This window comes from Sesamum indicum, linkage group LG6, assembly GCF_000512975.1.
Source record: "Sesamum indicum cultivar Zhongzhi No. 13 linkage group LG6, S_indicum_v1.0, whole genome shotgun sequence".
NCBI lineage: Eukaryota > Viridiplantae > Streptophyta > Magnoliopsida > Lamiales > Pedaliaceae > Sesamum > Sesamum indicum.
Genome location: NC_026150.1, coordinates 2,270,427 through 2,285,650, shown reverse-complemented (window position 1 = coordinate 2,285,650; position 15,224 = coordinate 2,270,427). Strand labels below are relative to the sequence as shown.

At 36.7% G+C, this 15,224-nt stretch overlaps 2 protein-coding genes across 3 annotated transcripts in view; both read right to left on the bottom strand.

The window, feature by feature from the left end:
• LOC105163579 (myosin-11-like) overlaps positions 1-8,175 on the bottom strand; it is a 16,715-nt gene extending 8,540 nt beyond the window's left edge. Inside the window, exons 1-24 of the mRNA XM_011081990.2 lie at positions 8,041-8,175; positions 7,177-7,320; positions 6,900-7,045; positions 6,641-6,797; positions 5,580-5,638; positions 5,319-5,478; positions 5,062-5,211; positions 4,846-4,982; positions 4,619-4,765; positions 4,413-4,514; positions 4,268-4,325; positions 4,088-4,189; positions 3,065-3,102; positions 2,859-2,985; positions 2,586-2,768; positions 2,325-2,456; positions 2,119-2,228; positions 1,972-2,032; positions 1,470-1,647; positions 1,138-1,343; positions 940-1,059; positions 558-656; positions 151-372; positions 7-63 (exon numbers count right to left, since the gene is read on the bottom strand). Of these exons, the coding sequence (XP_011080292.1) occupies positions 7-63; positions 151-372; positions 558-656; positions 940-1,059; positions 1,138-1,343; positions 1,470-1,647; positions 1,972-2,032; positions 2,119-2,228; positions 2,325-2,456; positions 2,586-2,768; positions 2,859-2,985; positions 3,065-3,102; positions 4,088-4,189; positions 4,268-4,325; positions 4,413-4,514; positions 4,619-4,765; positions 4,846-4,982; positions 5,062-5,211; positions 5,319-5,478; positions 5,580-5,638; positions 6,641-6,797; positions 6,900-7,045; positions 7,177-7,320; positions 8,041-8,175 (3,030 nt within the window). The remainder of the gene's footprint in view (positions 1-6; positions 64-150; positions 373-557; positions 657-939; positions 1,060-1,137; positions 1,344-1,469; positions 1,648-1,971; positions 2,033-2,118; positions 2,229-2,324; positions 2,457-2,585; positions 2,769-2,858; positions 2,986-3,064; positions 3,103-4,087; positions 4,190-4,267; positions 4,326-4,412; positions 4,515-4,618; positions 4,766-4,845; positions 4,983-5,061; positions 5,212-5,318; positions 5,479-5,579; positions 5,639-6,640; positions 6,798-6,899; positions 7,046-7,176; positions 7,321-8,040) is intronic.
• LOC105163393 (transcription factor bHLH3-like) lies at positions 12,145-14,590 on the bottom strand. 2 transcript variants are annotated; one of them, XM_011081716.2, is made up of 2 exons: positions 14,463-14,590; positions 12,145-13,967 (listed from the first exon to the last, which is right to left on the bottom strand). In XM_011081716.2, the coding sequence occupies exon 2, from the start codon at positions 13,805-13,807 to the stop codon at positions 12,302-12,304; it is 1,506 nt and encodes a 501-aa protein (XP_011080018.1). In that variant the 5' UTR covers positions 13,808-13,967; positions 14,463-14,590; the 3' UTR covers positions 12,145-12,301. The 2 variants fall into 2 exon arrangements, with proteins under 2 accessions (XP_011080018.1, XP_011080019.1); XM_011081717.2 differs by lacking the exon at positions 14,463-14,590 and adding an exon at positions 14,167-14,455.

The following is a 15,224-nucleotide window of genomic DNA, read 5'->3' as shown; positions in this document are numbered from 1 at the left end:
CAGGGCTTCGGCAAATTTTCTTTCAGAATCCTCAGCTCGTTGTTTCTCGGATTGCAATAAATCCTGCGAATCATAATATGATAACGAAGATGGATTTAGTGAGACTAGGAAGGTTTGTATGGGAGTAATATCACATTCCACCAGCATTACCTTAAACTTTTCTACTTCTGCAGTAAGAGCATCAACTTTTTCTGTATCCTCAACAGGAACAGGGGTTTCTTTGACAATTGACGTGGCTTCTTCAATTGCTTTCTGAGCAGCCTCACGTTCTTTAAGAAGTAGTGCATTTGTTTCATCCAATTTGCTTTGCATAGATTCCAAGGACTGCTGCAACTTTGTAATATCCTGGGCCTTTGCCTCTTCCAAGTCACTCTGGGCACAAAAATTTCTCAATGTAATAAAAGCCAAGAGCATTAAATAGCACAAGCGCCTAATATTGAATCTTTCATCATTGATTATGTTTTGACAATCAACTTATGATATATGCATATATGTATATATCTCGACAAACTTCTATCTCTATGCATATGATATGCATTCTCAAGAAGTGAACTTACCCTCCGACGTTTTTCTAACTGTAAACGCAGTGTAAGGTCTTCCACCTGCTTTTCAAGCTTATCTTTCGCTTCTTTGAGAGCACCAGTTTCTCTTGCAGCCTGCAGATATTTAACATGTCTATCAGAAGTGTGCAGGTAAAAATGGAAGAATCAGAGACAACGATTTCCTTGGCATGGAAACTAGCATTCCAGGCTCTTGAGTAAAGATGGTAAATTGGAACATAATCTGCATCCCTAATCTAATCATATGCAATAAATGAGATACATTAGCTAATGAGAAGACATCTTAGCTCTTCAGATGACATTGGATTGTAAACTTAGGCTAGTGACAATAGATTCATAAGAAATATACGTCCAATAGTGTAAGAATAGCAAAGCCTACCATTTTCAGTTTCCGAAGCTCTTTTCTAGCAACCCTTCCCCTCCATCTGCATTGGGTCCAAATTGATGCCCATACGAGTTTCTTGTAGTATGAAAAACCTCTATGACCACGCCAGCAAGCCTAAGAATATTATTTCCAAATTATAAACAGAACACCAATTGATCTAAAAAAATTTGCCAATTGAAAGACTTATACTACCTGTATGATAGTTGCTGCTTTGGTTTGTTTCCTATATCTAAACTGAACATGGGCAGCCATCGCTCGCATCCCTGTTTGGAGTACCACAACTGAGTATTTGAGTTGAGAGTAGTTCTTCCTGGCCAAGTACCCTCTCAAATTCGTCTGGATTTTAAGAGAAGCTGCCTCCCTTTTCAAATTATCGAATAGTTTGCAAGCAAGCCTTCCTGAGAGCAACAACAAAGGAAAAATGAGCTAAAAAGTTCCACCGAGACATTAACAATATAAAGTATTAAACAGGTTGTCTACAGTATGTAGGTAAAGATTTGAGAGGTCAAAAGGTTGATACGAACCTCTACATGCAGATTGCATGCAAATTGCTGCCTTCTGCAGAGCAAGGAAGTGCTTGCGAGCAATATGTGTTCTAACCTTCCTTTGTATTGTCTTTGCTGCATTACTAAGTTTTAGCGCTCGGCGGGCATCCAACTCAGCCATCTGACCAGCTCTCAGGAAGACCTTCGTTTTTCCTGACTAAAATCACAATGCACATTGGATATAGCCAATCTTGATGTAAATAAAGCACACCATAAAACTTAAGAGAGATAGAGTTATATATATATATATATAGAGAGAGAGAGAGAGAGAGAAAAGAAATATACGAAAAGAATCTCAAATGAAAATAGCAAAGGCAAAAGCAAGAGAGCATTAAACAAACATTAGGGGATATTGATAACAAAATCATAAGCAAGAGAAGCCCATTGGCATTGAGTACTACCTTAATCATTTCAGATTGTTATGCTAAAAACTCAACGAGTTAACATTCTCATCAGAAGCAAGACAAAATATTCAGATTACCTGAGCCCCAGCAAGCCCCATCTTCTCCAAAATCTTTTGGCAGGCAGCTTTTTCGTCATTGCTTAACGTTATAAGGGAAACAAAAGTGTCAGTTCAGCAAATTATTAGCCTACAAATGACATAATGTCAAACACAAACTGTACTTACTTTCCTTCCAAGACCTCTGGAGCAAGAAGACCAAACCGATGAAGGAATTCATAAAATGTCTTACGGGTAGGGTAACCGGCACAACTGATTCTAATTGCCTCTAAAACACCCTGTAATAGAGTAAAGGACAACAAAAAACTTGACTGTTAATTTGACAAATTATTTACTAAGGAATAATCTGTTAACAAGGAGTTATCTATACTCACACCACAACGTAGTTGCTGCATGATATTGACATTCTCAAAAATAGCAGGCTTGAGAAGATTATTCGGCTTCACACATCGAATATAATGAGGTTCTGTAGAATTCAGCGTATCCATCAATTGTTGGAGTTGTACCTGAACCATTTAATCAAGCATCAGCTCTTGACCTTCTTATGAATGACCTCAAAAGCTCAATCACCGGAACCTCTTTAATTATTGCTCAAAGGGATTGAGTGTGTGCGGAACCGTAAGGGAAAGTAATACCTTAAAGCGAGAACCTATTGATGAAAACTTAGAAGACTTATTTGAAGATTTGGTTGTCTCTTCAGGGACTGGAGGAAATAGTCCTGATACAAATGAGCATTTGGAAGCACTTAGCAGATCTTGATGTTCAGGAACAACATAATCTTTGTTTTTATCCAAAAACTGATCGGATTGGTACAGAACCTGGAGCATACAAAATAGAATTGCATGGTCATTTTAATTCAACTCAAGTTGCAGATAATTAGCCTTGCAACAAAGTACAATCCAGGTTACCTCTCCAGCATAATGAGCAATAGTAAAATCTGTGCGGGACAATTTTGGTTTTATGAAACGCTTGTGGGATTTAAAGGTCTGATAAAGCTTTTGTGAAAATGTTTCATGTGTCGATTTCGGGAACATGCTGGAAACAAGAAACAGAAAGATGTCATGGATGACTATAAGTATAAACCAACTACCCTTTGCAAAATGTAAAACCCTACCAGGCCTCATCAAGAAGAGCAATGATTCCTCCAGGTTTCTGCAAAGCCACAAAGCATTTCTATGAAAATACTGCTCCAACATGCAGCATCAGTAACAAAAAAGAAAGAAAGTGATAATTCAGGCATCAGAACCCAAAAAAAAGTATAAATTAGTATTTAATATGCTGTCGAGCTTGATGCGGCAGAATGTTGCCAGTTTCTGAATTTCAAGGAATAGGAGGATTCATCTTAATATTAACTTATACATGTAGATATATGCATAGAACTCAATAGTCTAGAAGAGGAAAAGGAACAACCAATAAAATAAAACTATCCCCGGTAACGACTAGATCAACAAGGTATAGCTTCAAGAGAAACTCCTATTGAAGTTCACTATGAATCTTTAGGTACTCATTATGAGATTTATGGATACTATCCAATAGTAAGGAAGTATAGAAAAAAAGTTTCTGTTTATATACATTCGAACCGCTGTTGTCATATTTCTCTTTATCGAGAATCGAAGTAGCCATACAGCGGTTTTCTTAGGCCTGTTCATATAGTACCTAACTAGGCTAATGAATTCCACAATACCAGTAGGAATTCAGACCTCCATTTCAATTAGGCCCCTAGTTCCAGAAATTCTCTGATGTATATGACCTCCCAGTGGTACAAAGTCAACCTCTTCCATGGAAGCAACCTCTTCTCTAGAAGCAGGTAGTGACATAACCTTTTAAAAAATTTGTTCACGGGGCACAATTATGTATCAGTAGAAAAATCTCCATGTGTGGTGTGATAAGGAATCCTAGAAAAGACCGATTGAGACTCCCTCCATTGTCCCACGAAGATCTCTATGTATGTCTCTTCTTTAAGCCAAATGAGACTTGGCGATGGTTAACAGGTTCTCCTAGCAATGTTAGACTAAGAATTCCAGATCACTAATCATTTTTATAAGCATTTGACAGTCTACACAAGTCTTTTGCTATAAACCAGTTTCTAGTGGCTTGTGCATCATAAAGCATACAGTTTGAAATTATATTGAGCAACCTTTTCAATAAGATCAAGGACATCTTGGTTATCAACAAATTCTATGTAGCTCCAGTCAATCTCTTCTCTTGTGTATTCCTCCTGCTCCATCTTGAAAACATGCTGAAAAAAGAATATGTAGAATTTCAGTATTGGGTTTCAACATGGAGCTATAATTTCTGCAAATACAACATTATGTACCTGATTAAAATGTTGCTGTAGCTTTTCATTGGTAAAGTTAATGCAGAACTGTTCAAAACTAATCGAATGAAATTATGAGTTAGTTCAGACACCAATAAAGTGCCTATACAACATTACCTTGCCAGTGTTATCAAGCAATACTTACCTATTACTTTTAAAACTTTCAAAACCATATATATCGAGAACACCAATTAGACATTTTGAATTTGGATCTTGCCCAATCGAGACATTTATTTTGTCAACTAACCTGCATAATTTTCAAAACCTTGCATCAGATTGACTATACCAGTGGAACAAATCATAACCAGATATGGAGGAAAGTCAAAGCTACCAAAAACACTAGCAGCATACCAGTCAAACAAGCGAGAATATACCGTCTTAGCTAATCCATCCCGACTGACTAGTGCACCATCAGGATCAAGACTTCTCTTAATAACTTCTTCTGGGGTGACCATCACACGCTTCAGTAATGCATCTTCTAGTGCAACAGGATCACACCTAATGAAAAGCAAATTTCAAATTAGAAAGTAACATGCTGCTAAGGGATATATTACTTCAAAATAGGCCTCCAAGCATACATGAGAAGCTCTGCTACAGTCTTAAGATGGAATTTTGATTGGTCATTCTTGAGAACTGATGAATCAATTTCCTTGCCCTTCGCAAATTCAATGTTACCAATATGGAGAATAGATGCCACTACTCTGAAAATTGCATCCTGAAGAGTGAAAGAGATTGTAAGCACCTGCAGAACGAGTGCATATGGCACCACAAAGATACAAGTCTTAAAATTGTACCTGCTCTTTCTGACTTATTCCGACAACATCCATGGCCCTTCGTGTAGCCAAATAATCATGAGCATCACTCACACCAACAAGTTCATAACAATTAGACTGATTGAGGTAGTGAAATGTTTTTGGATTTCCAAGCTTATACTTCTCAACTTCCTGATCAGATGTAAAAAGTATTTAGAAGAATATGGTGAAGATAAAGATGATGAATATTGATCTGCAAAATAAGACAGGTAAAGAGAGCTAGAATAGAAGTAGTTGACCTCCTGTGGTGCTGCACAAAGAAGGTAAAAACAGTGATAATTGCGTTCAGGATCTGAAACTTGGCAGACACGAGATCTCTCAAGAAGATATGTTCTGATGGCTGCCCCTGATATTCTTCCTTGCTTATCAAACTGAATTTCAACAAATTTACCAAAGCGACTGCAACATCATAAAAAATTAGCAAATTGGACTGCAGACAGCTATTTAAACCTTTAACACAATCAGCTTCATTGAACTAGATGACGGCTCCAACATCTCACCTTGAATTGTTATTTCTGACAGTTTTTGCATTTCCAAATGCCTCAAGTACTGGATTTGACTGCATTGAACCAAGAGAAGTTCAGATGTATCGGAGATAAAGGCAAAATATTCATGAGAACCACATCAGATCAAGAACGTATCTACTAAAGAACCAAACTTCAAACTCCTACCATGCTTTTATAAAATTTCACGATATAGGCCCTTCTATAAAGTCATATCAGCAGTAGGAAACCTACCAAAAAATTGAGTGCTGATATGAGGAAGGCCATTTCATAAATTTATTAAGCTTCATCTGTAGATTCTATAGCATATCAACAGTATTGATGGGGAAAACCCCAATTTTTAGCCGAAATACCAAAAACACCCTTAATGAAGGGTATTTCTGTCATTCGCCAATACCAGGATCCGCGCCTTAAAGGAAACGGGTCAGATGGACCCATTTTATAGCTGAAGACCCGACTTAATGAGAACCGCCAGATTGAGGGCGCCCATCAATCTAATGGTGACACGTGGCCCTAGCAACAGTATCCACATGCGCCTATAAATACCCCGACGCATTACTTAGTGAGGTAACTCTTATCTTTATATTTTCGAGCTACTATCTCCAATTCGCACATTTTTACCTCGAGCAAGTCTAACTTGAGCGTCGAAGGGTCGTAGTCGGGGACGAGCCCGACGAGTGTTCATGTTTTTATCCTCAGGACTCAACTACTGAATCTTGGGAGAGTACGTGGCCGTGATCGATCATACCAGTCGAGGTCGCTTGTTTCGAGCAAGATCAAGTATATTCCCAGAAAGAGAACAAGCACACTATTTGATGCAGTATTTTAAAATTGAATCTTACATCAGGATGTTAACTTGGTAATGCATCTTGAGCACTTTGTTTTCTTTGGTCAGTCTAAAGTAATGGTCCAACATTTTTTTTTCTATGTACTGTTAGTTTTACATCATGAAATCATTAATACTGAAACTGGACTAGAGCAGATCTGAATACTTGGCTAATGACAAACACATATAGAAATTAAACCATAAAACTGTACATCAAATGATATATTTTTACCTCAAGAACTTGTTGTTCTACCGTGCGCCCTTCAGTTCCTTTACGGCCACCCAAATAGGCAAGGTATCGCATAAGCATCTTCGTAGTTTCTGTCTTACCGGCACCACTTTCTCCACTTACCAGTATCGAGTTACTTTTTCCCTCATTAATCATTGCCCTAATTCATCTTATAAGAATCAGACATGATTCAAATTATCTGCTCTGAGACACTCATGCAGGAAAAGAGAGAGAGAGAGAGAGAGAGAGATTTGTCTATCACCTGTAAGCCATATCTGCAATAGCAAATACATGAGGACTCAGTTCTCCAAATGGTGCACCCTTGTATTGCTCCATCATGTGTGTATCATACAAGTGAGGAAGCCTTTGAAATGGATTGATGGCGATAAGAATCCCTCCAGTATAAGTCTGCCATAATGTCCGATTAGAATATTCTGTTTTGATTTAATCCACCCACGGTCCCAAGAAATTCATTGCTTTCTTGCCAGGAGGAATATAGATCAAGGATGATCTTGAACTGAATGTTATATTTATCTTACATATATTTCGTTGAGCTGGTATCTTGTTGCCAAGTTCTGCAAGACTCCAGGTTCATGCAAATAAGATAGCTTGGTCATGTCATCAACTCCACCAGCAGGTGCATCCTCATCTTTGGGATATATGCTCTTTAGTTTAGCAACAACCTGACAAGTTAAAAGGAAAAGAAAAATAATTTAACAATGACCACTATCACTAAGTTGCTAAAAACTTGAACTCCTATACCATTTACGTTGACTGCTTGATGATACAAAGCATTGATGGCATATAAGAAGAGAAGAACCTTTGGTTTACTTAACAGTGGAAAATACAGCATACTGATGATTAATTTCAATTTTTCCTTCTTATTTGGATACAAATAAAACTGCTGAGGCAGTTAAAAATGTCTTTACCTAATTCGGATGAGAGTCGTTCCCATGGTCAATAGCATGTTTCCAAGTTGGTAGTCCAAAATATTGCACGGATAAAAGCAAACAAAAGAACATATGCTCAACCCATGAATAATTATTTATGTCTTAGCAACCAAACAAAAGAATTGTAATCTGAAAAGGAAATAAGTTAAAAATTTGGACATTTTGCTGTTCCTGAAGTAATGTCCCAAGAAATGGTTGAAGAAGGACAATAAAGTTATTCTTCAAATATGTTTCAAACATACTAATTTGTTCTCTGCAAGCAATGATCTCCCCCATTCAAGACTTCTATAGATGATACGACGGAAAAATATCAAGCCTTTTGCATGAAAAGCTTTTTTTTTCTTTTGTCCCGGGCTCATACCAGGACATATAAGCATACAACTCCATTGATACAGGAGAGAAAAGGTGTTCATTTGTGTAAGCAAGTTGTTGGGTCAGCAAGTGCTACATTACCTTCTTCCCGTTAGATGTTTGCACCTCAACTTCATCTCCCTTTATTTTTGTCACTTCCCCTTCAACCCAAGCAATATCTGGGTCCTCAACCCAAACATGGGAACCTACAATGATATTCACTGGGGTACCCTGCATGTGAAATTTATGAGATCTTTAACTAAGTGTATTCCTTTTTGGAAGAAGTGTTTATGCACGTAAAGTACTTTGCTTCACATGTGCTCAATAGGAAATTGAATCCTATCGACAGATACGTAAGAATAAGGAAGCTCAGCTTCAAGAAACTTAATTGACACTGATAGACAAAAATCAGCAAAGAAACAAATGGAGTGACATATATATTATCATATGTGTATTTCAAGAAACAGACCAAGTACGATCGAATTATAAATTTAGATTTGCTTCTGCAATCACCTCGTACTGGTTCTAGACTAGCCACGCATTTATAAAACGGTTAAATTTTGGTAGCCTTATTTGATTTTGGAAAAAGCTTTCCTCCTTTGTAAGCTTCTTAGTTTTTTTTATATCTTTTTCCCCAACTTCTTTTGATTCCATACACCATCAAACATTAACATGGTACCCCTTAAGGATCTTTCATCAACCACAGTCTGTCAACAGTAAGACTTAGACTCTTAACCCCAATAATCAATCAACGAAACCTCGAACAATTTTAAAGAATTCTCAACATGTGATTACCAAGATTTCAGTATTAATTCAAGAACAATTCACGCACTCCTTTTCACTTAACAAGAAAACAACACGATCAAAATCAAAGCCATATAAAGATACATACCATCTTATTTCAAGAATCAAGGAACAAAACTATATGGAGCCCGATCAAACACGTAAACCACTCATCTTGCATTCAAGAAGCCAAATCTTGAATGCAGTTTCATGAAATCAGCAGAAAGACAGCGAGACTGGAAAAGGGTCAAAATCTTGAAGCGGGCGCCGCCGGAATCTTGAAAAAGACAGCAACCTGTGAGATTTGGGTTTTGGTTCTTGAAAGAGGGTTTGTTGCATTGGTAAGAAAAGTGACCGTTGGATCGGAGTTTGAAGCTGGATTGCGAGGAAAGGGAGTGGGTTTGTGGAGGGGAGCGGCATTCTTCCGAGAATCCTACGTTACCGGGGCCGTTGAATCCTTCTTCGGGCACTTGTGTGCAGACGTTTTTGGCGGGGGAGGAGAGAGAGTTGTAGTAACACTAACTGGGGAGCGTTGGGCGACACTCACAGGGATAATATAGGAAATTCACTTGTCATGAACTGGAACTGTCACAATAACGGCTATAATTGAATTCGTCCCCATACCATAACCCGAATTTCTAATGAAACGATAACCCGGAACTTACAAACGAATCGGGTCGGACTTACTATTTAAATTTAACCCAAAGAAAATCCAAACTTAATTTATCTTACTATACACATCAATTTCGTCGCTTCATCTCAAATACGCTTACCCAATCATATTTCAATAATAATTTAATGTATTTGTTATAAGGTTTGCATGACCAAATTTGGAAAATATTTTTTATTTAATTAAGTTTTAATAACCTAAATTATTTTTCTTACGTTGCAAGGATATCAAACGTAATTGTATTTTATTTTTTATCACGAGTATTCGCATCTCATATTAAAAATGAAACTAATCTTATTTGAAGTAAAAACGATAGATCTAAAGTCTTTACAATAGATACGTGATTCTAAAATTTTAATTCTTACTAATTTATATAAAAATTCACCTTAAAATCCAACACGTCTATTACAACTTGTGAATGGGTGCATCAACGTAAATAAAAAGTGCAGAATTTAGCAGTAGAGAAGCCGCGGAATTGATGTTTACCGTTTCTCAGAGACGACGGACAAGGGCTTATCAAACACGACCACTATCTTCAAAGGTTTTGATTAGACCACACCCACTTCATTATTTATTTTTAGAAACAAAATAAATCAAACCCACCACCAATTCTCCTGGAATTGACGGAAAATTTAATTAAGTCCCCAGTCAATTCCACATTACCTAATCTCATTTGCGATTTCAACTATGCATATCAAGAAACGTGGTTTCAAGCATCTCGCCTTTTTTTATTTATTATTATATTACGATGTGCTTTTTTAAAATTTATTATTATTACAAATATTTTTATATTTTTTGAAATTATAAATATTCTTTTAAAATTAATGATCGTATAATAAATGTCCTCTCGTAACAATTCATTGTAGAATGAATATTTGTAATTAGACAATCGTTAGTTTTAAAAAGATATATGTAATTTTTTAAATATTACAAAAAAATATATTTGTAATAAGGATAAATTTTAGAGGAGCCTTTGTACTATACCCTAATTCTTTTGAGTTGGGTTTAAAACCCTTGAGAAATAATTAATTAATGAATTGTGGATATGATACTTTATCTTTTCTATAGTAGACTAGTTGATTAATCAAAGAGTAGTCTTTTTTCTGCTTCAAATTGGTTCATAATTTACTATAATATGATAAAAAAAAATAACGCATTTAATGCAATTTACCTCAAATTTTAAATATTTAAAAAAAATCATGTGAAAAAATAATACAAAAAAACCACTCGTAAGAAAAAGAAAATAGCAAACAACTTTGCTTTTTTTTTTTTCCAAGATGAAGCCTTTTTTTCATATTTTTTTTACAGGAAAGTTTTTGGACATTTATATAATTTGGGGATAATTTGCATTAAATCCAAAGAAAAATAACCATATTGTTGCATGGTTGTTGTCAAAATATTAATATTTTACATAATTTTTTTTAATAGATTAAATTTTTAGATGAGGTGATCATTTTAAACATGATGTCAAAATCTCACGCCAAGAATAGATTTTTTGGGTTTGAATATTATTACAATGCATATATAAAAGAAAAAATTTTACGGGCAGAGTTTGGGAAACGAAGTAATCGTTTAACTGATATTACAATAAACAAAGCCACTTTTTCTCTCGTCAGGACCAATTCAACCTCTTTTTTATCCTTAACAGTCAACAGTCAAATCCCAGAACATCAAACTGCATACTGATTGGAAAAATTCAAGTCTTACCTTTTCATGGTTCTCATGCACTATATATACACACACAAAACACACCTCTAACCTCACCAACAACCTTAACTTGTGTCTGCTTCTTGCTTGCCAATTCCAAGGAAACAAGATGAGCTCCGCAACAACAATCTTAGTTATTACAGTGCTGCTTTTGCTCGTAAGCATGAAACCATCTGAAGCCAGTCGAATACTAGACGAGGAGGAAGAACAATGGATGAAGAGGGAGCAACACCTTGTGCTGCCATCCTTGCAACGGGGCCGTCCCACAGGGCCGCCATCGCCTAACGGCTGCACATGGATCCCCGGCGGTGGTGGGAAGCCATGCAAGGCTGCCTCGATCAACCAGCGGAACTTTGCCGTGGTGGCGTCTCGTCCGCCTCCTCCGGCCAGTGCTGGTGATGATGCATATCCGAAGCAAATGGTTCAGTTTGGCGTGGCCAGTGGGAGTAAATAAAGCAAGATTTCACAGTGACTAAGAAGATTAATTAACTGAGATTCTTTTTTTGTTAATTATTTTTTCCTTCTTTTATTCTTTTCTGTATAGGCATTTTGGGTGTGAATTTTGATGGATTTTAGCGTAGGACAGACAATAAATGATGAGGAAAGGTAAAAGACAGAGCCTTTTCTGTGTGTCCATGGCTTTCAAAAACACGACTGACTATTTGTAATTATATCAAATTTTAGGAGAAGTGGTTGTAATTTACACTTTCATCTAATATGATAATACTTCAAAAGCATGCAGATACCTCTCCTCATGACACATTCAATGTTCCAACTCTTTGAAAATCCAGCAGTCAGCATTCCAGTCCTCTACATCTAATTCAATATGTGTAAAATTCAAGTCATGCCTTTTACTGTTTCTCACACTAGTATGTGTATACATAATCCATTTTTCTCTCCGTCTGCGCTTGTGTTGATAAACAAGATGAGGCCTTCAATTGTTCTTCAACAAGATCATGTAAGAATAATAAATGTTTCCAATGATCAAACACGATAGACATAACAGCCACCGCTGACATGGATTCTATAGAATACGTTGCAATATATGTTCAGAACAGAAGTTTCTTTCAATTTTGGACAATCAGCGAATAGAGTTTTCACATCAAAACATGTTAATGATAATGAGGCACTCCCCTCAAAGTACACACAGGAGACACGGGGTGTGATCGAGGTACACATCTTATGCAGTTAAATTAACAGGTGTCATTTCAGGAGAGCAGCAGCTAACTTATCCTTCAGCTGTTCAGCACCACCAGCTTGTGTTTGGATCGAGAACGTATGAACAACTTCGCCACTCTCGGTTATGGAGATAGCCGCCTCCTGTGCCTCCACCTGATTCTCTTTCAGTGCCTTTACAACTCTGGATACAGGGTGAGAGTCGAGAGCGCAACTTACTCTTACAACTGTGTCTTCAAGTCTTTCGTGGAAATCGATGTCTTGTACAGCACATTGATTTTGCTGATCGTTCAGAATTCCTTTTTCTGCTTCCAATACCCTTATCTTTGTCTGAAGATCCGTGATGCAGGCAATTGCATCGCCGAGCAAAGAAGCTTTGTCCATCTTTGAGATATTTGGAACTACTGCTCTTAATGCATAAAACCGCTGATTAAGCTTCTCCCGTCTCTGTCTTTCAGCTTCCACATGGTTCAGTGCTTCTTCCCTCCCGTTTGCCGGCTTGCGGCCTCTTTTTCTAGGCCTTCGATCATCGCAATGGATAATCAAATCATCCTTATTCTGCTCCATGTTAGAAATAATGGCTTTTGAGCTCAATCCCCCAATATGGTTCATGTGTGGAAATAGTTTTGCTTCACCATCATCACCCCGGTGCCCGTTCGATGAACTTCCATAAACTTGAGTACTGCCGGTAGCTTGAAAATCATATGATTCTGACGAAAAACCAGAATCTTCCTCCACCTTGGGGGCGAAACTAATGCTTATCGGACCTGATCGGGATCCTCCAAGACTGAGGTCTTGCCCAAAAATCTTCCGAAAAGCTTTTGTCTGAGTTTTATTCAATTTCCCAACTATAGATTTTGCTGATTGAATGATGCTCTGGTCCTCAGGTATGGACTTCGTCGAACCAATCTCCACAACCCCTGATTTTGTAGGAACAAACACCACTGTCTCGAAATGAGCCAACTTGGCTAAATGTGATCTCGACTGATATCGTTCTAGACAGCTTTTCACGTCGGAAACCCAAATTGACCTGCCAGAATTGAACGACTGGGAAGGAACGGAAGGCTTATCAAAAGGGAATACAAAGTACATTGACGTGAGATAAAACATCTCCACATTCGAAACTCGATCCAACTTAGAAGCAACATTATCATCTTCTAATCCCCCGAAACAAGCATGAATCTTTTGAAGCACCCATTTTCCACAATCTCCTTCAGTCGGTTTCCCATCTTCTGAATCATGCCCATTCTCATCCTCACCTTCCTTGGGCTCCCGACAATGACCGTCACCCCATATTAATGCTGATTTACCAGATCTAGACTTCGAAACATGCCAATAAATGGCGTACGTCCAGTCAGATCCTTCAACAATCTTGCATAGTGCCTGCTGCACTCCCAGATCCCCACCAGATGCAGCAAACTCCGACAACACGTTATTCGAAGCCGACCATGCTAAATACTCAGTTGCTTCACTGCCCAACACACTTTCGACAACAACCTTATCCTCTTCATTCAGCCAAATCTTACTCCCCATCTCCAAATCACAAAAAAACTCGAGTTTTTCAAATGTCAAACAGGGGAAAAGAAGCTCTCCCCAAATTTCAACACAACCCCCTAAACCCCCAAGTTCACAAAAATACGCCAGAGCCCAATCTATAAACCTAGAAAACCTTCAAACAACCACTTCAAAGATTCTGCAACAACAAAAAAACCAACATAAACCCCAGTTCCAAAATTACGAATCTTAAACCTCTCAAAACTAGAATCAAGAACCTCTTTCTACGAAAACCCTACATCTGAAAATACCAGAAACAGCCATTTCATTAAAACCCCAAATTCACTCAGATAATAACCAAACCTAGAAAAACAACAATATCAAGAACAAAGCTTTACCCAAAGAAAACCATGAGAAGCCCAACAAACTAGGGATTCTCTCTCTAAATCAAGAATCTTGAAGGCTTGAACCGTTTTCCCTTCATTTTCACTCACTTCTTTCCTTACCAGAAAAAAGCATATGCCAAGAAAATAACTCCAATAATACTGAATTATACAGAATAACTTGGAGTATATACTTAATTTCATCAGAGGAAATCAAGGATCAGGTCCAACTCTAGATAATGAGAACATGTGAAATTAACCCTAATTGAGGAACAAAAGGCGTGTTTCAAAAAGATTAGAGCACTAATTACCTGGAAATAAAGACGGGTTCATGAATCTTCTTGCATATATGTTGAGAAAGTGGCTCGTGTTTCATGTGACTTCCAACTGGTTCTTTGGATCTGAACACGCCGTCCTTCTATTCTAATAAATAATAACAATAATAATAAAAGATAATTATATTTATATCTCTAATTTATATTCAATTTATATAAATTATTCCTATTTTTTATATAATTATAGAAATTATTTTTAATAGTAAAAAAATATGGGTAGTTTCTGTAATGATACTAATATTTTTAGGGAATGTGTGTATAATTTTTCAAAAAAGTAAGGGGTGGTTTGAAAATGATCATGATATTTTGGTGGGTGTATGTGTAGTTATCTAAAAGATATGGATGATTTGTATTACCGATAATAAATTAAAGAGTGTAAATATAATTATCTCTAATAATAATACGTTATGATAAGGGTAAATTATGTCAAACTCTTGAAATTTGGCATAATTATAAAAGTACCCTTGTAATTTAAACAATTATCTATATGTTATGATGTTTGATGAAATTATGAAATTTTGGAAATAGAGCTTTGGAAATTATCAATTTTGATTTTGTTGTATTTAAAAAAAAATAGCTTTTTTGAAAAAAAATTGGACTATGGAAAATTTGTAAAAAAATTATCCACCTAACCCATAAAAAAATAGAAAAATTCAATAAATAAATAAAATTATAATGTATAATACATTTGGTCAATTCCCCATAAAAATGAATGAAAAACTGAGGAATATTAATGGA